This window comes from Bactrocera tryoni, chromosome 4 (genome assembly GCF_016617805.1).
Source record: "Bactrocera tryoni isolate S06 chromosome 4, CSIRO_BtryS06_freeze2, whole genome shotgun sequence".
In the NCBI taxonomy this organism is placed as follows: Eukaryota; Metazoa; Arthropoda; class Insecta; order Diptera; family Tephritidae; genus Bactrocera; species Bactrocera tryoni.
Window position 1 is genome coordinate 66,831,443 of NC_052502.1, and position 24,990 is coordinate 66,856,432.

The following is a 24,990-nucleotide window of genomic DNA, read 5'->3' on the forward strand; positions in this document are numbered from 1 at the left end:
TGTGGTAAAAAGTCACCCGAAAGTTCGAAAGTCTTTATATTAGGTATAAGAGTCCTCAACGAAGAATTGACTAGATTCAACCCACTGTTGGTAAAAAGAGTTACTATTGTCAGGAAAAGATTCTCTCTAAATTCTTATTATATATCGCATACATTGACCGATATTTTTCGCATATTCAGAACCTCGGGGCTTCAATTGTTTGGTAAGATTTAGGAAATTTTTGGTCATAAAGGGGCATACTTTAAGGAAATTATTAGTGCAAAATTGTATCCCGTAAAAAGTGACAGAATCAAATGGAATTAGAAATTTTGTTATATTGGAAGTATTCACTAATTTTGAACAGTATTGATATAAAGGGAATGAGCGTGATTATCTTTCGATTTCATCCATCTTCGGTAAGAGTTTTCGTAGGCTTTGCGCTGGGAAATTTTGGTTCTAGTAGCATGAGTAGTTTAGGAGATACGTTCAATAAACTAATTTGAGACAGGGGCTACTCCCACTTTTTCCAAATTTTAGGGCACAGGGGTTTTTCGCTACTGCGATTCCCTGCGCCAAATTTGAGTTTTATATTTTAATTTGATGCTAAGTTATAGCAGTTTATACAAATAGGTTTTCGGTTAATGGCATTTTGTGGGCGTGGTAGTGGTCCGATTTACGAACTGATATTGTTTTTTTCTAAGGAGATCGCATACCAAGTTTCATCAAAATATCTGAATTTTTACTCAACGGATGGACGGACAGTTTTAGGTGATACGTATAACCGTTTGGTGAAACAAACTATTAATATTCTGTAGCAAATGTTGCAAGAGTATAAAAAAGAGTAATTCACAATAAGTATTAAAAACAAGAAAAAATTGTTGACTTCGGTGTCACCGAATCTAGACACAAATAAAAAAGTTTCTACGAAAGAAATTGATTTCGTCCGGTCGGTTTATATAATTGCTTTAAGTAATAGTCGTCCGATTTCAAGAATTTCTTTGGATATTACACTGTTAATTTATTATAAGAAAATCTCGCAGTTGATTCCGATCGTGCAGTTTGTAAGACCGCAGTTCCAACAAATGTACTTGGGGAGAAAAAGAGGCGTGCATAATTTTAGATCGATATCTCAAAAAAGAGTTATCGTATATGCGAACGGACAAAGAGACCGACAGACAAACTCGACGTAAATAAATAAAACTATAAACTAATTAAAATTTCTTGTTCAATTTTTAGTATTTGTTTTTTAATCTCTGATTTGTATTCGGGAGGATGGAGTTATGTTTAGAAATTCACGCAAGTGAGGAAAGTTCTCTGATAGCCATTCACTTGGGATTAGCCAGAAACGATTATTTTACTCAAAAAGATCACGACTTCCGGTCTTTGAACAAGTATCCTCTGGGTAGCCAGAAATCAGCCGTTTGAAGGCGAACTAAAGTGAGAATGCGAAACATCCCCTCCACCGAGTTGTATGGTGGGAAACGAAATAAGGATTACGATTTGAGGGCATGCACCTGGAATGTCCTAGTTTGTTCCCCAGCATTTTTGCCTTCAAATGGGTTCTATAATCAAGCCAAGCCTTTAAATAATTAACTAATAAGTGATTAAAATATCATTTACAATTTTATATTTTTCCTTTCCTTTCGGTTAACATCGCGCGATGGTGGTTTTGCAGCATTTATGTCACATACCGATTGATTCCACATTGCATTTTTCATAACATCAGATAACTGGATACTAGTATTTGGGTATTTAAATTAAGTACCCAACATTTATTACGATTAAAAGTTAATACTAATAATAATATGTATTTATAGAATTGCTTGAAAGTAGTATCTTTCCATTTTCAAAGGTTAAGGCAACAGGCATACACATTTCTATTTTCCAATTTTACTGATAATGTTTTCCAATTTTCCACCTTGATCTAAAGCTAATTTTCCTTATGTAGTGAATTCCAATGCTGTTGTAGAAATTTTCCATTTCAAGAGAATTATATTTTTTCATTGACGCGATGTAAAATACTTGCATATATGTAGTAGCTTTAAAACTGAGTGAGTCAAAAAAAACAAAGTTTTTTTCACTGACGCGATGTAAAATACATACATATGTACATACATATGTGTAGTGGCTTTAAAACTGAATGAGTCAATAAAAAAACAAATTTTATTGAAATTCCTTCCCGATTAGTCCTTCCTTCCTTTTTAATAAGAATTGCCCACATCATCCCTCCCTTAGTTGTTAAAGTACGGATATGTCAATTTTACACATAATACCACCTGTTGAGAGAAGTGTATTAAAAAAAAAAATACGGTTCCCTCGACAGCCGCTTCTACGATAACGAAATCTAACCCTGCTTGGATCGGTAAGTAATATCTTAACACTGTCATAATCAGAGCAACACCTAGCAGCAGGGTTGCTTCGTGTCCTCTGAATTTGTGCTGGCATTGAGTCCAACGTGGTCCATAATTCCATTTCAACTAGATGCAATGGTTGGACAATTGTTTCAACGGCTGTGCAAAATGCACCTAGTTCGCGCGGCCTCCAGGCTATAAGCCAACAAGAAATGGAGCTAACTTGGCCCTCCCCACACAACTTTTATCTCGCTCTAGTCCCTGTACTAGGGCCACAAGGCAACTTATGGTTCCCCGTACCTTCTGTTCCGAGTGTCAGGTCGTAAGACGTCGGAACATCACATCTGTCAGATACAATTCCTGCTCTAGCTGGTGTCAAATAGCGTTTCCCGACGTTTTCCAGTCTGCGTATACACGTGAATGGGCAAACCACACCCAAGTGATGTAACGCATCGCTTCATTCCCGCTGCTCGAGTTTTTGAACTACGACTCAACTTCCTAGCTGAAGCAGCAGCCTTACGGGATCTCAATTTAGAGATTCGCAAATAAAACTCAGCATAAGCAGGCGAAATGCAATCTCTCCGCCAGCGTCAGCAAACTTTGGAATACTGCCAAATCCCAGTCCAATCTGAGGAGACATGACGATAATCAAAATCCAATACGACAATCATGCCTCCTAGGACCCGAAGAAGTGCGCAAGCTACTTTACCGACAATTTATACTGCACTCTTCGGTGGATAAGATAAAAAGTTACGCAAATGTCAAAAGACTGCGCACTAGGGTGGGTCGATTCCGGACTTTTTTCGATTCGGGATTTCTAATAGTGCGGAAAAGTTGTCTTAGTACTTCCTGATTCCAATGCAAGTTTTTGTTTTGAGATCGGATTGCATCTTCAACCCCGACTCCGGCCTTGAAATTTCGGAAATTCGCCTAAAATCGTGAAATTGTCTACCTAGCGCCTGAAATACGTATCTCATGGCAAAATGTATAAAACAAAAGTTATTTGTCACGTCATTTGCTACCGAAATGGTATATTTGATCATGGCCGTAGGACGAACCGTTCCCGAGATACGAGCGAAAATGCGGCGCGCCACAGCGCAAGGTGAAAATCGGCTTGCGGCCACACTTCTTGACGTTGATTTCGCCGAGTGCTATCACTTATGTATATTCTCTCCACAGAACTCAAAATGTCTGTATCTAAATTTAAATTTAGACAGAAATGTCCTGTGTTTGGCATATATCCGTACAATCTCTCTGAGTCCCAGTTACCTACTTACCAGGATGTTCTTTTGTGTTATCAGTTTGAAAGATTTCGTATAGGGCGACTCCGAGGCGACAACTATGAACCTAGGAGTAAAGAGGTTACAGAAATAGTTGCGAAAAAAGGTTGAAAATACTTTCAAAAAGTCATATATTCCGATAGTTTCACACACCAGAGTTGTACAAATGCTCACCACATACCATCAGAAATTTCTGACTCTTAAACAAATGTTTTTAAGGAACCCAATAGGTTTGAGCTCTAAAAGAGACGACTTTGTCTCTTCTGCAGGAAAATTATTTGACATCTGTGCTTGTAAATGCATTTATTTTTCTTCTTGCACTTGCCCAAAGGAAAGGAAAGTTCCTATCAATGAACAACCATTTCTCTTGGACCAGAGAACCAGAAGAATTGGTCGCATTGAAAGTGTTGATCAACCTGAAACAAAAACAAGAAAAAACGTTAACTTCGGTTGCACCGAAGCTAAATACCCTTCACAGGTGCATTTCTGTTAGTAACTATGTGTTCAGTTTGCATGGAAGCTATATGCTATAGCAATCTCTTCTAAACAAGTTTTTTAGAGATTACATTGTTGCCTTAGAAAATAACATATATCAAATTTCGTGATTATATCTTTCCATACAAGAAATTGATTCCGATCGTTCAGTTTGTATGTCAACGATACGCTAAGTTAACTGATCTGAACAATTTCTTCGGAGATTACATTGTTGCCTTAGAAAATAACATATACCAAACTGAACGATCGGAACAGTTTGTATGGCAGCTATATGCTATAGTTAACCGATCTGAACAATTTCTTCGGAGATTACATTGTTGCCTTAGAAAATAACATATGCCAAATTTCGTGAATATATCTTGTCAAATGTGAAAGTTTTCCATACAAGCATTTGATTCCGATCGTTCAGTTTGTGTGGCAGCTATATGTTATAGTGGTCCGATATCGGCCGTTCCGACAAATGAGTAGCTTCTTGAAGAGAAAATGACGTTTGCAAACTTTCAAAACGATATCTTAAAAACTGAGAGACTAGTTCGTATATATACAGACAGACGGACAGACGGACAGACAGACAGACGGACATGGCTAAATCGACTCAGCTCGACATACTGATCATTTATATATATGCTTTATAGGGTCTCCGACGATTCCTTCAGGGTGTTACAAACTTCGTGACATACTTAATATACCCTGTTCAGGGTATAAAGATTACAAAGGAAAATGAACGTAAAGAAAAGCTTTGAAAACGTCATTAAACATCAACACTTACCAGAAAAGTATCAGCTAGAATACGTGACCATTCAGATCAGCCAGACTCTCATACAGACGACAACAATGTAGATGCGTCGGACATGGATTCTTCCAAAAACGATGGTGATGATGAATTTTCTCTTCCATCCTTTAAAACCAAACAAAACACACTAGTATTAGAACACACGGCTTTAGCTGCCCAACGATTTGGAGTAAGTGATAGAGCAGCGGCCTTGATTGTTTCATCTGCTTTTCTGGATGCCAAAAAAGCAGGTTTGATAACAGAGGATCAGGCTAGCTTTGTCACTGACAAATGCAAGATTAGTCGGGCAAAAAAAAGTGTTGGAGTTAAGCTCCAAAACACCGAAAGTATTGAATCGGTATATGGGCTGCATTTTGACGGCCGCAAAGACAATACACTTACACAAATCAGCGAAGGTGAAAAGTACTACCGCGACACTGTCAAAGAGGAACATATTTCTCTTATATCGGAACCTGGTTGTCATTACTTTGGCCACGTCACCTCTCATTTGGGGTCAGCTGAGGATGAGACGTAAGCTATATGGCAACATTTACAAGACAATTCGGTTGATGTGGAACATCTAGAAGTTGTCGGTGCTGATTGCACGTACACAGGATGGAAAGGTGGAATCATTCGGAAACTAGAAGAAAGAATAGGTAGGCCATTACAGTGGGTTGTTTGTCTTCTACATTTCAACGAACTTCCATTTCGTGCTCTTTTCGAACACATAGAAGGTGTCTCAAAGTGTCCAAATATATTCTCTAGCGACATAGGTAAACTGCTCCTTAATTGTGAGAAGTTGCCTGTTGTTAAATTTGAAAGTTTTCCATCCTGCCAATTACCTTCTGAGGTTATTAATCCGACCCAACTTAGCACAGACCAAGCTTATCTCTATCAAATATCAGAAGCTGTTATTTTCGGTCAATGTTCGTCAGATTTAGCGTCGATGCATCCAGGTAACATGTGAAAATCTCGCTGGCTCACCTGTGGAAATAGAAATCTGAGATTATACATTTCTACTGACAAACCAACAAAGGAAATAAAGATTTTGGTCAAGTACATACTTACAGTTTACTCACCTTTGTGGTTCTCAATAAGATTCAACAGTTCAATCAAAGATGACTCGCGCCATCTCTATGCTGCAATTCTAAGGTCGAGATACTTACCTGCTAAACTGCGCAAGGTTGTCGATTCATCCATTGAACAGAATGCTTTCTTTGCTCTTCCAGAAAACATTCTCTTTAGTATGATGACTGACGAACGGATAGAAGTCAGAAAGTTGGCCCTTCACCGTCTTCTGGCAGCCAGAGAAGCAGAGTCTGACACTGTAAATGGAAGGGTTAGATGTAATAAAGTGGCAAAGGTGAATTTCAAAGCTAATAATTATTACGATATGATTAACTGGAAGACTATCACCTTGACTGTTCCACCAGTTCTTTGTTCAGTTTCTAACGAAGAACTTATAAAAGGGCTGTCGGGAGACACTGCAGAGGTATGGAAATTTAGTGAATTCCCCTCTCACACCGTGGCAGTCGAGAGAACCGTCAAACTGGTGACAGAGGCATCTTCTAAAGTTATTGGCCCCCAATCTCGTGATCGTTTGTCCTACGATCATGATCACATACATATACCATTTCGGTAGCAAATGACGTGACAAATAACTTTTGTTTTATACATTTTGCCATGAGTTCGTATTTCAGGCGCTAGGTAGACAATTTCACGATTTTAGGCGAATTTCCGAAATTCCAAGGCCGGAGTTGGGGTTGAAGATGCAATCCGATCTCAAAACAAAAACTTGCATTGGAATCAGGAAGTACTAAGACAACTTTTCCGCACTATTAGAAATCCCGAATCGAAAAAAGTCCGGAATCGACCCACCCTACTGCGCACCACTTGCTTACATTGATCAGTTCTGAGTCTCTTCAACAAATCAAAAGCAACCAAATCCATCGGCCCAGACAATATAAATATGCTGATGTTAAAGCATCTTGGCTGGACGGGAGATAGCTGTCTTTCCAAGGTTCTCAATCTGTCACTAGCCACAACCCACATACCCAATGTGTGGAAAATCGGAAGAATGGTACTATGGTAAGGTATCGCCCGATAACTCTACTTACGCTTGTAGTGAAAACGCTTGGGCTAATAACTAAGGAAGTTGACCTTGAACTATCTGAGCGGTCGACAATCATCAGTGTTATTTCGGGGTGAACAATCAACATTACGGTGAATTAAGCAGGGGGTTTCGCTGCAACCTAAATCTGACTACTAAATCCACGGTCACCCTACTCAAGAACTGAACGTAGAAGTACAGACAACATCTCAACAATTGCTTAAAAATGGAGTCAGAATTCAGACGGTCAGCCACCTTAAAATTTTTGGAATAATATTCGAAAGTCTTCACTCCGCACACAACCGCGATTTTAAGTAAAAACAAGATCTTCAGGTCGCTTCAGATGCACTTTGAGAGAATAGAAACCTACAAAAATAGCACACTCTGGACAATCGGGATGTCTCTCATTGAACACATACACAGGAGCATAAGCCCTCCTCTTTAATAAGTTTCGGCTCGGATGTTTTCATAGAAACCATACCTGGAGTCACTTCCTTGAGAAGGAACCGCCTCCTAGGTACACCAGAAGATGACATACAATAATATACCGACCGTATTCGGACACGACTAATTTTAGATAAGCAGCTAACACCATTTACAGTGGATGCCCATTTACAGGAAAAGCAATTCACTTAGCCCATTTCTCCTTTTGGACCCGTTGAAACCGCCCGTTTCTTGGGCACAACACCCTTGCTGGTATATCTCTTCGATATTCGGCTTCCATGAAATCCTCCTGTCAAAGATGACACATATATTTCACTGTATCTGCCGGTTGCAGATGGATGCTACCCGTTTGCGGCAGTGGTGCCTTGGGGTCATGTGCCTTCTGGTAAATAAAAGCAATTCAATTTCATTTGGGTTAATGGCGAGACCACTTCCGCAAGCCAAATTTGTTACTACGCTGAGATACCCGTGCGTTAGCTCGTACACTTTGAACATAAGTGGTATATAGTCTGGATAGGGAATCATCTTAGAGCCATGATCCTCAATCATTTTAAGCATGTCGTTAATGCCCTATACCTTTGTGGAGTGCCCCTACTCTCATTTCTCTGGCCTCAATTCCGTTTCAATCTTCCTGTCGCACAGAAGCTGAAAATGTGATGTTTTGCGACTGTTTTCGGCAAGAAGTTATTGAAAACTCGCTCAACGTCAAGAAAGGTCCCAACATTATTTAACTCTAATGGGTTCCTCAAGGCTTGACACGATAGCATACAGTGCAGTATTCACGGACCTACCATTACAATAAGAGTGTTGCGCTCATGATATAAGATCCCTCGGAATGCGCCCCTTTCGTACCAGTTCATCAACCAACCACTTGCACGACTCCTTAACAGCCTGCTCCTGCGGTAGTATGATGCCATCCAGGCTTAGAGATTAAAAGGTTTGAAAAAATTGGTCGTCCAAGTGAAATGCCGTTTATCCACAAGGTCGACAACGGCTGCGTAATCTTCTTACAGCTCTCCGATAAGTAACTCCCCAGGGAGGTATTGCTTGGGGAGTGAATATTAAGGGGCAATGATGTATGTCTTCAAATTTTAAGGCCTACTTTCCATTTGCGTCCTTAAGATAACACAACAAGAGTAAATTAAAAAAAAAAAATTAAAATTGGCTACACAGTCAACAAATTTTATTACCAATATAAACAATATTTGACAAAAAGGAATGATACCTATCAATTTCGCCCAACGCCAGTAAGAACACATATAATTGCGGCTACACGAACTTTGCTAAGAGCAAGTAGTTCGTTATATCTCATGCATTTTACTCTAGGCCAGAAGGATATTACAGTCGTCAACCATTAGTTGACGAGATCTTACGACGCCAACATGAGCACAGCGGAGGCCCCATATCCTTGATACTTTTTACATAAATACTATCTATGAAAATGGAATTCCGTGTCGCAGCGGAGAGAAGCAGACTGCCTACTTCGCAACGTTACGATCGACCACAACACGTGCGGGATGGGATAGATACCGAGAGTTGAAGAGGAAGCGAGGCGCATTTGCTGACAGAAAAAGAAAGAGGCAGAAATGCGTGAGTATGAAGATCTTCACAAGCTGGTCGACAGGGGCAATGCTCGAAAATTGTACGAAAAGATGCGGCGGCTAACCAAAGGAGCAGACTAAAATTATGGAGGGAACACTTCTCCAGCCTGCTGAAGGGCAGTGAAAGTAAAACGCCAGGAGAAGGCAAACCCGATACCCCAATCGATGACGATGGATCAGAAGTTCCATTGCCCGACCATGAGAAAGTTCGAATAAGCCTCCTCAACATCGCGTATAAGGTTCTATCGAGCGTATTGAGTGAAAGATTAAAGCCCAAATCAACAACCAACCAAATCATGGAAAAGACCCGTGAAAGGAAAATCAACACACACCACCCCTTCGTCGATTTCAAAGCTGCTTTCGACACCACGAGAAGGAGCTGCCTTTCTGCCACAATGTCTGAACAACACCAAACGCTTCTTTAGGATCGAGAAGGACCTCTTCGAGCAGTTCGATACAAAAGGAGGTTTTAGGCAAGGCGATTTCCTATCGTACGACTTCTTCAATCTGCTTCTGGAGAAAATAATTCGAGCTGCAGAACTTCATTTTCTTCTTCTTCTTAATTGGCGTAGACACCGCTTACGCGATTATAGCCGAGTTAACAACAGCGCGCCAGTCGTTTCTTCTTTTCGCTACGTGGCGCCAATTGGATACTCCAAGCGAAGCCAGGTCCTTCTCCACTTGGTCCTTCCAACGGAGTGGAGGTCTTCCTCTTCCTCTGCTTCCCCCGGCGGGTATTGCGTCGAATACTTTCAAAACTGGAGTGTTTTCATCCATCCGGACAACATGACCTAGCCAGCGTAGCCGCTGTCCTTTAATTCGCTGAACTATGTCAATGTCGTCATATATCTCGTACAGCTCATCGTTCCATCGAATGCGATATTCGCCGTGGCCAATGCGCAAAGGACCATACATCTTTCGCAGAATTTTTCTCTCGAGAACTCGTAACGTCGACTCATCGGTTGCTGTCATCGCCCAAGCCTCTGCACCATATAGCAGGACGGGACGACTTATAGAGTTTAGCTTTTGTTCGTCGAGAGAGGACTTTACTTTTCAATTGCCTACTCAGTCCGAAGTTGGATTTCCATTCTGACATTATTGGTGGTGTTAATGCTGGCTCCTAAATAGACGAAATTATCTACAACTTCAAAGTTATGACTGTCAACAGTGACGTGAGAGCCAAGTCGCGAGTGCGACGACTGTTTGTTTGATGACAGGAGATATTTCGTTTTGCCCTCGTTCACTACCAGACCCATTTTCTGTGCTTCCTTGTCCAGCCTGGAGAAAGCAGAACTAACCGCGCGGGTGTTGAGGCCGATAATATCAATATCGTCGGCATACGCCAACAGCTGTACACTCTTATAGAAGATGGTACCTTCTCTGTTTAGTTCTGCAGCTCGAACTATTTTCTCCAGGAGCAGGTTGAAGAAGTCGCACGATAGGGAGTCGCCTTGTCTGAAACCTCGTTTGGTATCGAACGGCTCGGAGAGGTCCTTCCCGATCCTCACGCAGCTTTTCGTGTTGTTCAACGTCAGTTTACACAGCCGTATTAGTTTTGCGGGGATACCAAATTCAGACATCGCGGCATAAAGGCAGCTCCTTTTCGTGCTGTCGAAAGCAGCTTTGAAATCGACGAAGAGGTGGTGTGTGTCGATTCTCCTTTCACGGGTCTTTTCCAAGATTTGGCGCGTGGTGAATATCTGGTCGGTTGTTGATTTTCCAGGTCTGAAGCCACACTGATAAGGTCCAATCAATTTGTTGACGGTGGGCTTTAATCTTTCACACAATACGCTCGATAGAACCTTATATGCGATGTTGAGGAGGCTAATACCACGGTAGTTGGCGCAGATTGTGGGGTCTCCTTTTTTATGGGCATAGCACACTTAAATTCCAATCGTTGGGCATGCTTTCGTCCGACCATATTTTACAAAGAAGCTGATGCATGCTCCTTATGCGTCGGCCCCTGCCGCTTTGTTGTTCTTCAGGCGGGCAATTGCTATTCGAACTTCTTCATGGTCGGGTAATAGAACGTCTGCTCCATCGTCATCGATTGGGGAATCGGGTTCTCCTTCTCCTGGTGTTGTGCGTTCACTGCCATACAGCAGGCTGGAGAAGTGTTCCGTCCATAATTTAACTATGCTCTGGGCATCAGTGACTAGATCACCTTTGGGGGTTCTACAAGAGTATGAACCGGTCTTGAAACCTTCTGTAAGCCGCCGCATTTTTTCGTAGAATTTTCGAGCATTACCCCTGTCGGGTACTCTTCGTACTCACGCATTTCGGCCTCTTTCTTCTTCTGTCTGCAAATGCGTCTCGCTTCCCTCTTCAACTCTCGGTATCTATCCCATCCCGCACGTGTAGTGGTCGATCGTAACGTTGCGAGGTAGGCAGCCTGTTTTCTCTCCGCTGCGACACGGCACTCCTCGTCGTACCAGCTGTTCTTTTGCTCTTTCCGAAAACCAATGGTTTCGGTTGCAGGAATAAAGAATTTGAAATGCCGTCCCACAGTTCCCTTATACCGAGTTGTCGACTAGTGCTCTCAGAGAGCAAGAGTGCAAGCCGTGTAGAAAATCGTTGGGCTGTCTGTTGTGATTGCAGCTTCTCGACGTCGAACCTTCCTTGTGTTTGTTGGCGTGTGTTTTTTGCTGCACAGGGGCGAGTGCGAATCCTAGCTGCAACAAGATAGTGGTCCGGGTCGATGTTAGGACCTCGGAGCGCACGCACATCTAAAACACTGGAGACGTGTCTTCCATCTATCACAACATGATCGATCTGGTTGGTAGTTTTTCGATCCGGAGATAGCCAGGTAGCTTGATGAATCTTCTTATGCTGGAATCTAGTACTACAGATAACCATATTTCGGGCCCCGGCGAAGTCAATCAGTCTCAGCCCATTTGTGGATGTTTCGTCGTGGAGGCTGAATTTACCGACCGTAGTACCAAATATACCTTCTTTGCCCACCCTAGCGTTAAAGTCAGCAAGCAGAACTTAATCGAGCAGGTATAATCTTTTATAGGAGTGTACAGTAGCTGGCGTATGCCGATGATATTGATCAATCAACATCCGCGCCATTAGTTCTGCTTTCCCCAGAATGGACAAGGAAGCAAAGCAAATGGGTCTGACAATGAACGAGGGCAAGTCGAAATATCTTTTGTCATCAAACAAACAGTCGTCGCACTCGCAACTTGGCGCTCACGTCATAACTTTGAAGTCGTAGATAATTTGGTCTATCTTGGAACCAGTATAAACACCACCAACAATGTCAGCATGGAAATCCACTGTTATACTCATTACTCCCGTCATGCTATATGGTGCACAACCCATTATGTATACATAATTATCTCAACTTTTTTTTTGGACAAAATATTAAATTGTAGTCTATAACCATAAAAATTACTATCTGCACCATTTACAAACTGAAAATTAGTCCAAAAAGTACCAGATTTGAATCAAATGTAAACGAAATTTAATAATATACAAGGTCTGTCGCAAAAGAAACAGGACTGTTAAAAAAAACCACAAAAAATTAATATTTTTCAAAAGTTATATTTTTTTTATACAAAGTAGTTTCCTTGTGCTTCGATACAGCGTTTAGCCCGGTCAATTAGCACTTCAAATGAGTGTTTAAGGTCAATTTTCGGAATGCTCTTGAGCATATCGGTCGTCGCCTTTTGGATAGCTGAAATGTTCTGAAACCAGTATCCTTTCATGGGCAAATTAAGTTTTCCAAATAAGTAAAAATCACAGGGTTCCAGATCAGGTGAGTAGGGTGAGTGATTAATGGTTAATATGGAGTTTTTTTGTCAAAAAATCAGTGACAAGCGTCGACCGTTAACACGGCGCATTATCGTGCAACAGGCGCCAGGAACCTGCCTCACAGTATTGTGGTCGAGAACGACGAATGCGTGACAAAAGACGCTTCACAACACCAAGGTAAAACACAGCATTAATCGTTTGGCCAGGTGGGACGAACTCTCGGTGTACAATACCCAAGGAATCGTAAAAACAAATCAGCATTGTCTTTATTTTTGAGTTCTGAAGACGATTTTGGCAGGGCCGACTCCTGATCGTCACAGAGGTCCTCACGACCTTCTTGGAATCGCTTAAACCACGCATGCACACTACTGCGGGATAGGCACTGATCACCATAAACTTTTTTCATCATTTGAAATGTTTCAGTAAACGTTTTTCCAAGTTTAAAACCAAATTTAATATTTGCTCTTTGTTCAAAATGCATTTTACGACCGATGACCAAAAGCTGCTGTCACTTTTTGATCGATAACATCGATTGTAGTTATCCAATTGTCTTAAAATTTTTACGAAATGTCAACAAGAGATCAAACTTTTTATTTCATATACCCACCAATAGATGGCGCCACCAGAAACAGTTATATTAAAAAAGTTCTGTTTCTTTTGCGACAGAACTTGTATTTTATTCTACGTCAATATTCTTTAAAAAGATTTTTTTTTTGTGAAAATTGTTGACTTTATTTACTTTGAAAGGCTAAATTAGCGATTTTGTTTCACAGTTCAACTAGTTTTTGAATCCTCTTTTTGTACTATTATAGTATCAGACTAGTAGTAAGTATATTGTTAGTCACTACAGAGTAGCCAGAGAGTACGATATCATTAAGGAAGTTCTATTAAATTTTCGTTGTTAAAGATAACTAGTCCGAAAACTACAAGTTAGTGAAAATAATCCTCTATTAAAAATGGTTTAATTTCGCCAACTAAAAAATTATTTTTTAGAGAGTTATTTTATTACACTAAAATAATTTAAATATTACTGAATTGCTTCCATTTCAATACTTAACCTCTAAAGCATGCCTAAAATAAAGTGATTTTTTTCCACAATTAAACTATATATTGTTTCGCCTTTTTTGAAGTACAAGTACCCAAATGAATTGCTGACCGAATTCTCATTTGTCACACCTCATATCTCTCCACTATGTAAATGAAACAACAAATAAGAATACTAGTTTGTGGTATAACTGAAATAGCAGCTTGGAAATGAACTAGTCCTTAAAGCATCAGAGTCGTACCAGTTTTAAAACGACTTGCTTAAGTTTTATTTTACTATTTATAAAGTTAAACTTTTACACATTTTTTAATAGTTATTTTTCACTTCATTACTTTTCGAAGTTCACAAAAATGATTTTTGTTCATAACTGACTAGATTACCTTTCGTTTCAGTTTTAACCAATATGAAAGTAATATATTTTTGACAGAAATCTCATTTTTAAATTCGACCTGGCGTTACTATTTAAGTGTGCGTAAATACTGGTCTGAAATGTGCTAGTTAGTACTTGTAATTATAAATTCCAATGTGTAAATAAACTGGTCCGAAAAGTACCATATGTGTGCCAGTTCAAATATGACTTTTTAGCGAGTTTAAAAGACTAGAAATTATTTTTTTCTGCAAGGTATGTATGTAAACACATACACATTTCATTTTTTTATATTAATCACCATTTCCTATTTTTTCAGAAAAAATTTTACCGCTTTACAATTTCTATAGATAACTTCAAGTCATTTTGAACCAAATATAGGTATATACATATATATTTATAGTATATATACAATACATATGTATACCTACGAGTAGCTACGTACAAACATCTATGTATGTACCGCTTGTAATATTTCTCTCATATCACTCAGCTGCTGGCGCTCTCGTACTCATGCTGCCATTGCTTGGCTTGCTTGCTCTGCAATTAAACTAACTATTGCGTCATACTTTTATGCTCATGAAATTCTCTTCACATACTTAAGTGCTGAATACATAGAGCGCGACATCTGTCAAATATTAAAATACACACGTTCTTATGGACACAGTTATGTAGTTGTGCAGCTGCCTCAATAACTGTGTCCCTAAGAACTTGTGTATTTTAATATTTGACAGATGCCGCTTGCAGTCTATCGCGGTCTATGTGCTCAGCACTTTACACTTCGGTTTGCGATTTGCCGTGCTGTCGGCAGCAGTTCACAGCAGTTGTTACTCATTTGTTTCGCGGTGTACATGCTAGTTTTTCGGACGTGCTAAATACCAAGTGATAGTGATATAAGAGACGTGGCAATGGAACTGCAAAGCGATGACATTTACCGCGTGCCGGAGACGATACACTTCCCAACGGAAGAGTTAAATATACTGGAAATATGGCGCAGAGAAAACACTTTCGAGCGTTGCATGCAGCTATCTAAGCAGAAACCAAGGTAAGCAGATAAAGTGCATTGCTACTTACAAACTCTCACACAACATGTTTGCAAATTTAGGTATACATTCTATGACGGCCCACCCTTCGCCACGGGTCTGCCGCATTATGGCCACATTCTGGCCGGCACTATTAAAGATATCGTGACGCGCTACGCGTATCAGCAGGGCTATCATGTGGAGCGTCGTTTTGGCTGGGATTGTCATGGTTTGCCGGTTGAATTCGAAATTGATAAACTTTTGAATATCAGCGGACCGGAAGATGTGCAGAAGATGGGCATAGCGGCGTACAATGCAGCTTGCCGCAAAATAGTTATGCGCTATTCAAATGAATGGGAAACAGTTGTGACACGTATGGGACGTTGGATTGACTTTCGTAATGACTACAAAACGCTCTATCCCTGGTATATGGAATCGATTTGGTGGGTTTTCAAGCAGCTCTATGACAAAGGACTCGTTTATGAGGGTGTTAAGGTGATGCCCTATTCAACTGCGTGCACAACGGCGCTTTCTAATTTCGAATCCGGCCTAAATTACAAAGAGGTAATGGATCCTTGTGTGGTGGTAGCATTTGAAGCGGTAAATATGGCAAATACATACTTCCTCATTTGGACAACTACACCGTGGACGTTGCCGTCGAATTATGTCTGCACCGTGAACCCGAATTTGGCTTATGTGAAGGTATGTACAAATATTGTTGTATCTAATAGCCGAAACAACCAAAAACATAAACCCGTGGCCGGTGTCAGCTGATACGACCTATCTTATGGGAGCACAATGCAAGAGAACAGCGAAAAACGCTACTCCCTTCCTCTTTGCCGTAGGATGCCGTAGGAATCCACGGCATTTGGATTTTTTCTGTGGAAACGTGTCAGCTGATTGCTCTTTCACAACGCAGGGTTGCCAATCTCGATATACTGTAGTAACTATAAAAGTTGTCTTCAATATGTTTGAAATTTTCGTAAACTAACTCAAAATCAAAGTCGAATGCTATTATTTATAAATATATACACTATTTTTAATAGTTTGTTTTCAGTTTTGATATTTTATATTACAAAAAATTGTAATTGAAAACATAGATGCCTACAAAACTATATATGCGTATTCAGCAATGACAACATTTTTTAAATGAAAACAAACAAAGATGGCTGATTTCTGCGTTTTTATCACGGGCTCAACTTTTGACACATTTTGTTCGCTAAGAAAGGAAAAGGAAGGAAGGGAGTAGCGTTTTTGACTGATTCTGCTATGAGCTGGTACTAAAACACAATCAGGGTCCCGTCACCCAGCAGTTAGTGTAAAAGGCGGGTTGCCAGAAGAGCAGCGCTAAAACGAACTGCCAAAATTAGTGCGTTGTTAAAATTTTGTAAAATTAGATGTCAGTATTGTGTAAATTTATTTATATATATGAGTGATATAGGCCTACTGGGGAGCCGAGCACTCAAAAAAATATCGGTAACGCGCTATTTGCATACCTCAGTGGTAATGTGGAAACTGCAAAATGCCCAAAAGTTGTTTATAAAATGCCCTATCTAATATTTTTCAGCAATGGCATCATTGGCAAATGTTATAAAAAGTGCGAGTTTTGACAGCTCTCTCTCGACCCAAAGAGTCTCGTATCAAGCTATCTATGTATGTACTTCAATATTTCACATACAGGTAGTATCTCAAGTGGTGAACACATAGAGCGCGACAGACTGCAAACGACATCTGTCAAATATTAAAAAACTTACGTTCTTATGGACACAGTTATTTTCACAGCTGCACGACTACACGACTGCAGGTCGACAGTTGTCGTTCTCGCTAACTTCAATATCCTCCTATTTTTGCCAACGACAGTAGGACGACAGTAGAGTTGACAGTAGAATGGAAGATAGAAAGAGGAGGTAGAGTGGTGATGCCACTAACATGTAAAATGTAAAATTATTCAAAGCTCTAACAAACTTGAAGTTATTTTACAAATAAAAGCATAAAATAGCTATATTATAGCTCTATTATATAATTTGTAATAACAATTGATAATTTAACGCAAAAATATTGACCTATTTACTTATTTTTTGCATAAAAAATTTCATTTGAACAAAATATTAAAATTTCATTGAAGTGAAAGGTATTAGTATGGCCACAACGAAATTGTGTACATGCAAAATGGACAGCTGTGTTGTCTTGTGTACATGCCGGCCATTGTGTTGTTGTTGCTACTCAAAATGTACATGTAGTAAGATGAACAACGACGTTTTCAGTTCACTGTCGTGCCGCTGCAGTCTGTCGTAGCCATTGTTTTTACACTTTCACTGTCGTGCTGCTGCAGTCTGTTGCAGTCATTGTATTCACCACTTCCCTGTCGTGCTGCTGCAGTCTGTCGCTGTCATTGTGTTCCGCATTTCACATGCAGTATAAAAGCTACGCTTCTCCTATTGCATTTCATTTTGTTATTGCTACCGCTCTCAGAGAGCCGCATCAGCGGCATAGCAGAACAATGTAAAAGTATGTGTTCTACTCTGCTCGAAGTTTTTTTAGGTAAAAAACTATAGCTGTGCTCAGCTCTGACATAGCGGTAGCAAAAAATTGGGAGCGGTATGAGAGAAGAGCTATTTAAAATTTCCATGTGCTACAGCTCTCACACGTGTTTTTTGTTTTTGCTATTTTCTGTCATAATATTTAAATTGAAAGAAAAAATTTAATAATAATATTTTATTTAGAAACAAAAAATCTAAAAGAGTTGAATTATAAACCAAAGAAAAGTAAATTTTTAAAATATTCATTAATAAATCGTTTTATAATTAGTACACATCTGTTACTTTTCGGCCTAGTTAATTTTCACTCAGTGATTATTAACTTGTAGAACTTTCCGTACCAGTTTGACGCTTCAACTTCATAGTGATACCCTATGAAATTTTATTTGGTTGATAATATTTCGCTTAAAAATGTAATAGTTCTACATTAGCTCAAAAAGGCAAAAAATCTAGACCAAGCATGAATAAAAATCCACTCTCGAACTAGTTCACTGAGTAGTTAAAGTTAAATAAAAGTTTTATACTTATAAACTCATATTTTCAGACTAACTAACTAGTGCCATATTAATTAAAAAAAAAATTATCAAATACATATGTACCAACTCCCGTTATCAAACTAATTCATTTATTAAACTAGTAACTTCTAGAATGTATTCAATTTAATCAGCAGTTCATAGTTTTAAAGTCATATCACTTTCGCATTAATTGGATGATTAATTACACTTTTGCACTAGTTCTAAATTAGTGGTAAACTAGTAATTGTTAGAGAACTTTCATAGCAGTCCGGAATTTCTAGTGACAAATTAATACAATTAGCGACTAATTAAATGATCCACTACTAGCTTGTACAATTATTGTATTTTCATTTAGTAAAGTAGTAACTTTAGGAGCAGTTGGTTTCGATTAACTTTTAAATCCAGAATGATATTCACATCTTACAAAACGATATGGATGAGCTGTATAACTGGTGTAAGATAAATAAACTTGTTTTGAATGTGAAAAAATGCGCAGTGATGTCCTTCACCCGTGCGCATACGCAGGTACCTTTAACCTACACGTTGAACGACCAAAGACTCACGGAAGTTGAAGACATCAGAGACCTGTGAATAACTATTGACAGAAGTTATTAATTTTAAAAAACACATCGATAACATTACTTCGCAGGCATACAAAGTACTAGGGTTGATTAATCGGATGTGTAGGGAATTTGAGAACAATTGCTCGTTAACCTGCCTATTCTCAGCAATACTGCTACCTATTCTAGAATATGGAATAGTGATTTGGTCCCCATTCACGGACTCAATGATCAACAGAGTAGGGAGAATCCAGCACAAGCTCTGCAAAGCGCTGCTATTTCATAACAGACACAGAAACGATATCAATTTAACTGAAGACGTCCGAAAATTCCTGAAAATAAATGACCTGAAATCTCGACGGCAGGTAGCAGACCTCATCTTCTTATTCAAAATCCTCAATGGATTAATTGATGCCCCAGAAATGCTTGCAGACTTTGAAATCGTACCAAATGAGCTTAACCTTAGACAGATGAGGATCCTGAAAACTTGCAGATCGAACAAAAACTATGTAATCAATGGCCCAAAGGAAAGAATCTGTCGATTGATAAACTCTTTGCACGGTGACATCAACTTCTTCAGCGGGTCGCTACAGAACCTCAGAAAGATCGTTAAAAAAGCTTTATTAAAATACTAGCATACGAACTAGGTCACGAGTTTAATTCCTAATTTTATATGTTTAAGCCTGTTGTCTCATTTAGCATTATAATTGTTGATAAGTACATTCGCTGGGTCAATCAACTCAGGCGTGACATTTTCGCCTGTCAGATGAATCAAGATTCTTATTTTTATACCCTTTTTCATCAAACTTTCCGATAGCTCCTTTAAAAAATCTAACAGACAAACTTTAAATAAAGTTACCGGTTCTTTTGGAGTTTACTATCACTTTTTAAGATGCTACAGACCTTCGAAGCACTACCAAGCTCCTTTGTTTTAGTTTCAAAGCCTTTAAATAACATAAAATCGAGGAGAATTTGTTCTGTAATTTTTGACTAGGATAGACAGCCAGTGAATTGATCAGATTTGGCATTACCGATCACTTTCCTTATAAAAATATTTTTTTAGTCTTTTGTACATAGATATTCACTTTTTCTATTTCTATTAGATTCTCGACAAGAAAACTAACCGCTATTATATATTGGGTCAAACACGCTTAAATTACGTCTACAAAAGTGAAGACGATTATGAGATTATCACAACATTCAACGGCAGCAGTTTGATCAATGAACCATATAAGCCGCCGTTTACATATTTCGTCCAAAAAGGTTTAGCAGTAAACGCATTTCGTATACTAGTCGATGATTATGTAACCGATGATAGCGGCACGGGCATCGTGCACAATGCGCCCTACTTCGGTGAAGACGATTATCGCGTTTGTCTCAATGCAGGTATTATAGAGAAAGCCAGTCCACCAATTTGCCCGCTCGACGAAGTAGGACGCTTTACGGCGGAGGTTACCGATTTCGCGGGTGTATATGTTAAGGATGCCGATAAATTGATAATAGCGAAACTAAAGAAACTCGATGTACTAGTCTCAGCCGGACAAGTTAAGCATAGTTATCCGTATTGCTGGCGTTCTGATACGCCATTAATCTATAGGGCGGTGCCATCATGGTTTGTACGCGTGGAGCATATGTCTCGGAACTTGCGAGAATGCAGTGCACAGACTTATTGGGTGCCAGAAGGTGTACGCGATGGCAGATTCGGAAATTGGTTGAAGGATGCGCGCGATTGGGCGGTGAGTATTGTAAACTTTTATTATATTTCATTATTCACGCAAATTAAGTAAGAAATTCACATTATTTGACTGAAGTATGTAGTACTCAACGTCAAGAAGACTACACGGATCTTAAGTTTCTTAAATCCCTTACTTTCAATTGTTCCCCATTTTAACCAGTATCTTATTAACATACCGTAACTTGCGTATGTATTTTACGCGAATTATATCTTAACTTTCAGGTAAGTCGCAATCGTTACTGGGGCACTCCCATTCCGATCTGGCGTTCACCCAGTGGTGATGAAGTCATTTGTGTGAGTAGCATTGAGCAATTGGCAGCATTATCTGGAATTCACATCAAAGATCTGCATCGTGAGACAGTTGACGAAATCGAAATCCCCTCTGCCGTACCAGGAAATCCACCATTACGTCGTATTAGCGCCGTTTTTGATTGTTGGTTTGAATCCGGTTCAATGCCGTATGCGCAACAACACTTTCCATTTGAAAATCAGAGCAATTTTATGAGCAACTTTCCGGCCGACTTCATTGCCGAGGGCATAGATCAGACTCGCGGTTGGTTTTATACGCTACTTGTTATTTCGTCGGCTTTATTCAACAAGGCGCCATATAAAAATCTCATTGCGAATGGGCTCGTGCTGGCCGCAGATGGACAGAAAATGTCGAAAAGTAAGAAAAACTATCCAGATCCAATGAATGTGTTGCACAAATATGGCGCCGATGCTTTACGTTTGTATTTGATAAACTCGCCTGTGGTGCGCGCAGAGAATTTGCGATTCAAGGAGGAAGGTGTGCGTGACATCATCAAGGATGTGTTGTTGCCATTATACAACTCCTATCGCTTTTTACTGCAAAATATTGCGCGTTACGAAAAGGAAGATCTGCGCAACTCATCGCGTTACGTCTACAACAAGGAGCGCCATGTGAGCGGACAAACCAATCTACTCGATGTTTGGATAGTTTCGGTGAAGGAGTCTCTTATTGCCTTTTTCGCAAAGGAGATGAAGCTGTATCACCTATATACGGTGGTGCCACGCTTGACTAAGTTCATAGATCAGTTGACTAATTGGTAGGACTTCGATTTAATACAAATTAAATGCAGCAGAAATAATTTATTTTATCTTTTAAGGTACATACGCTTAAACCGTCGCCGTCTTAGAGGTGAGCAAGGCGTTGCAGACTGTCTACAATCTCTAGACACGCTCTATTCGGTACTCTTTGACTTGATCCATCTACTAGCGCCATTCATGCCATTTCTATCTGAATACATTTACTTACGTCTGCTACCGTTTCAAGCGAAGGCAGCGAAGATTCCAGAAGCAACTTCGGTGCATCATCAAATGTTGCCACAAGCAAATTTGAAGCTCGTTCGTCTTGATATTGAGAAATCGATGTCTTTGATGCAAACCATCATCGAATTGGGACGAGTTATGCGTGATCGTCGCACGATGCCACTTAAATGTCCCCTCTCAGAAATAATTGTAATTCATAGAGATCCGGAGATTTTAGCATCTGTGGAGCGTTTGTCCGACTTTATTCTTAATGAGCTAAATGTACGCAAGCTGACACTCAGTTCCGATAAAAGTAAATACGGTGTAACATTACGTGCGGAGCCGGATCATAAGGTAAGCTATGTTGGGAAGTATGTTATATTTAAAGTCGAGGCATTCGGAACTCTTAAAGTTCTGTATTTGTAAGAGTTTTTATCGACTTGAATGCCTACAATATTGATAGTTAAGAGTAATATGCTTTAGAGCCCTGTCTCCTAAAATAAACTATATAATTTTCCATTTCTACTTTCATTTTATTTCAGTTATTGGGTCAACGCCTCAAAGCCGACTTCAAAACTATGATGAATGCAATAAAATCACTCGACGACGAAGAAATACAAAATCAATTCTCCAAAGGCTACTTTTCTATACGAGGTCATCGCATTGAGCTCTCAGAAGTGCGTATAATTTATTGTGTGTCAGAAAATTTGAAGACGAACTTGGAAGCAAATAGCGAGAATGATATACTCGTCTTGCTGGATATGACACCAAACGCCGAGTTGTTGGAAGAGGGTTTAGCACGTGAGATCATCAATCGTATACAAAAGTTAAAGAAGAAAGCTAAATTGATACCAACCGATAAGGTGGTAGTTTTCTATCGACTTATCGATACGGATTCTCAAAAATCAGACCATACAGCGTCTAACGAAATATCAACCGTTATAGGCAAATACATGAATATGATTTCAACAACCGTTAAATCGGCGCTTTTACTATATAACGACGAAGATAAAAACAAGCGAAACGTTATCATAACGGAATTAGTAACTGTTAAAGGTGTAAACTTAGAACTGACTATTTGCTCAGCAGAAAAGCATAAGACAGTAGAAAGCGTGAATATTATGCTCGCCGATAATCTCACACCACGTTTTGGAGGAAATAGACGCACAAGTTTGCATTTGAGGAATGGCGTAACTGGAGAATTTATTACACTAACACAATTGCATGCCGAGATCGATGTGAACTTTGGCCTTTATGGCATGAGTTATAACGTTTACGGGTTCGATAAAGTACAACAACAAATACACACATTAACCGCTAATGATTTAAATGAAAAACTATGTGGCAAGCAACTGGTGGTGGCGCTGAGGGAGAGTGATGTGAGCAAAGCGACTTTTCTGTGAAATTTTCAAAACATTACTGATAATTTGTTAAAAATTTAGCAGTTAGTATCATTCAATAAATTTAATTTATGAACAAAAACTTTAGAAAAACTTGTTGTAATTATTTTTATACAATATAATGCAGAACGCAAAAATAGACTTCATAATATGCTACAATCAGCGTCTAAGTGATTTTAATCACTTCAAAATCGCTTTTCGCTGTCCGCTTAGCAATCCTTTCTTTGGGATTCTAAAAATTTCGTAGAGTAGTCTTCAAGGATATTGTACATAGTATAGAGGCCCAAATTTAGAGTTTTTTTTGATAATTTACTATTTAAAATAGTTTTCTAGTTATATCTGATCGCACTAAAACGAAAGAATCAACAGCCTGATGTGCGCACTGTGAAGAAGAGCAGCCTCTAAAGGGTGCAAAGTATACAAGCAAACAGTCAAAAAAATTTTTAAATTACAAGTTCTAGTCCGGAACTCGGTCTACTCTATCCAGTCAAATTATTCCTGGTACTACCTTTCCCAAAGTGTTGCGGAACGGCTCTGAGGTCTAGTCATGTAACCCTTCAAACAAAATGTCCTCGTCAGTCGTTTATGAGGAATCAATATTGAAAAAGTGAAAGTGCTTATTCAGCAAATGGTACCACAGATGGCTGCTCAATTTTCACAAATGATTACTCAACTCACGACATAAATTAATCAATGCAATCCTATGCAAAAGCAGGGCTGAAGTCAATCGCTATGTCAAAACTAACAACATCGATGTTCTACTTATAGCAGAAACACATTTCAATGATCGGTCATATTTTAAGATCGCAGAGTACGATCTTATAAAGTCAAATCACCCTAGTGGCGATGTAAGAGGCGGAGCTGCAGTTCTTATAAAATCTGGTATTTCTTTCATGAAACTTGAACCTTAAGAATATCCTTGGGTTTAGGTAGCAAAGGTAATGTTGCCCAGCCCTCTTGGAAAATTAACGATAGCTGCCTTATACTTTCCTCCACGACCCAATCTATCGCAGGACATGTATGAGGAACCAATTACAAATACCAAACGTAGAGCACTTTTGAATTGCATATGGGTCAAAGGTTTGATGTGTCATTCAACTAGTATATACGTCGGTACTCGCAATGAATAAAACCAGCTTGGCAAATTGGCAAACATTTTAAATTATCGCAAATGGCGAGAAGAAAATGCGGACTCCAACAGAACACCAGAAGCTAGAACCACCAGAGCGTCCACAAGCGGGACAGACATCTCTGGTCCAATGAGGTAATGACGAAGCTCAGAGAGAAGAGACGTCTTCAGCATGCATGGCAAAACAGTAGAAATCCTAATGACAAAACACTTCTCAATCGTGCCTCAAAGGTGCTCTAGCATGTTCTTTGGAAATCGCGCAACATGTCCCTAGAAGCGTTTCTGGTTACTGCCAAATCCAGATACAACAATCTTTGGAATGCGTATAGACAAAACAATAAGCCGATATCTAGATACCTACCAATTTTAAATTGCAGAGGCCATTGGTACAGCACCATTGCAGAGAAAGCTGAGGTTTTTGCCACACACCTCCAAAACACTTCTGCTCCCAACGAGTTGAATGATTGAATCCAGCAGTCAGCAATTTTTTGGATGTCGCTTGTCAAATGGAATTTTCGATTTCTGAAATAAATGCTGTAGAAAAGCAGGAGCAGTTCAAGGCATTGGTGATCAAAAAGTCACCAGGTTCTGATAGAATTAATGCGTTTGCACTTAAAACGCTA

The 24,990-nt window shown here is 39.4% G+C and overlaps 1 protein-coding gene across 1 annotated transcript; it reads left to right on the forward strand.

Moving 5' to 3' along the window:
- The first annotated feature begins 15,023 nt into the window (after nt 1-15,023).
- On the forward strand, nt 15,024-23,259 carry LOC120774161 (isoleucine--tRNA ligase, cytoplasmic-like). The gene is made up of 6 exons (XM_040103578.1): nt 15,024-15,245; nt 15,306-15,924; nt 19,938-20,570; nt 20,792-21,636; nt 21,697-22,192; nt 22,381-23,259. The coding sequence occupies exons 1-6, from the start codon at nt 15,109-15,111 to the stop codon at nt 23,239-23,241; spliced, it is 3,591 nt and encodes a 1,196-aa protein (XP_039959512.1). The 5' UTR covers nt 15,024-15,108; the 3' UTR covers nt 23,242-23,259.
- The last annotated feature ends 1,731 nt before the right edge of the window (nt 23,260-24,990 follow it).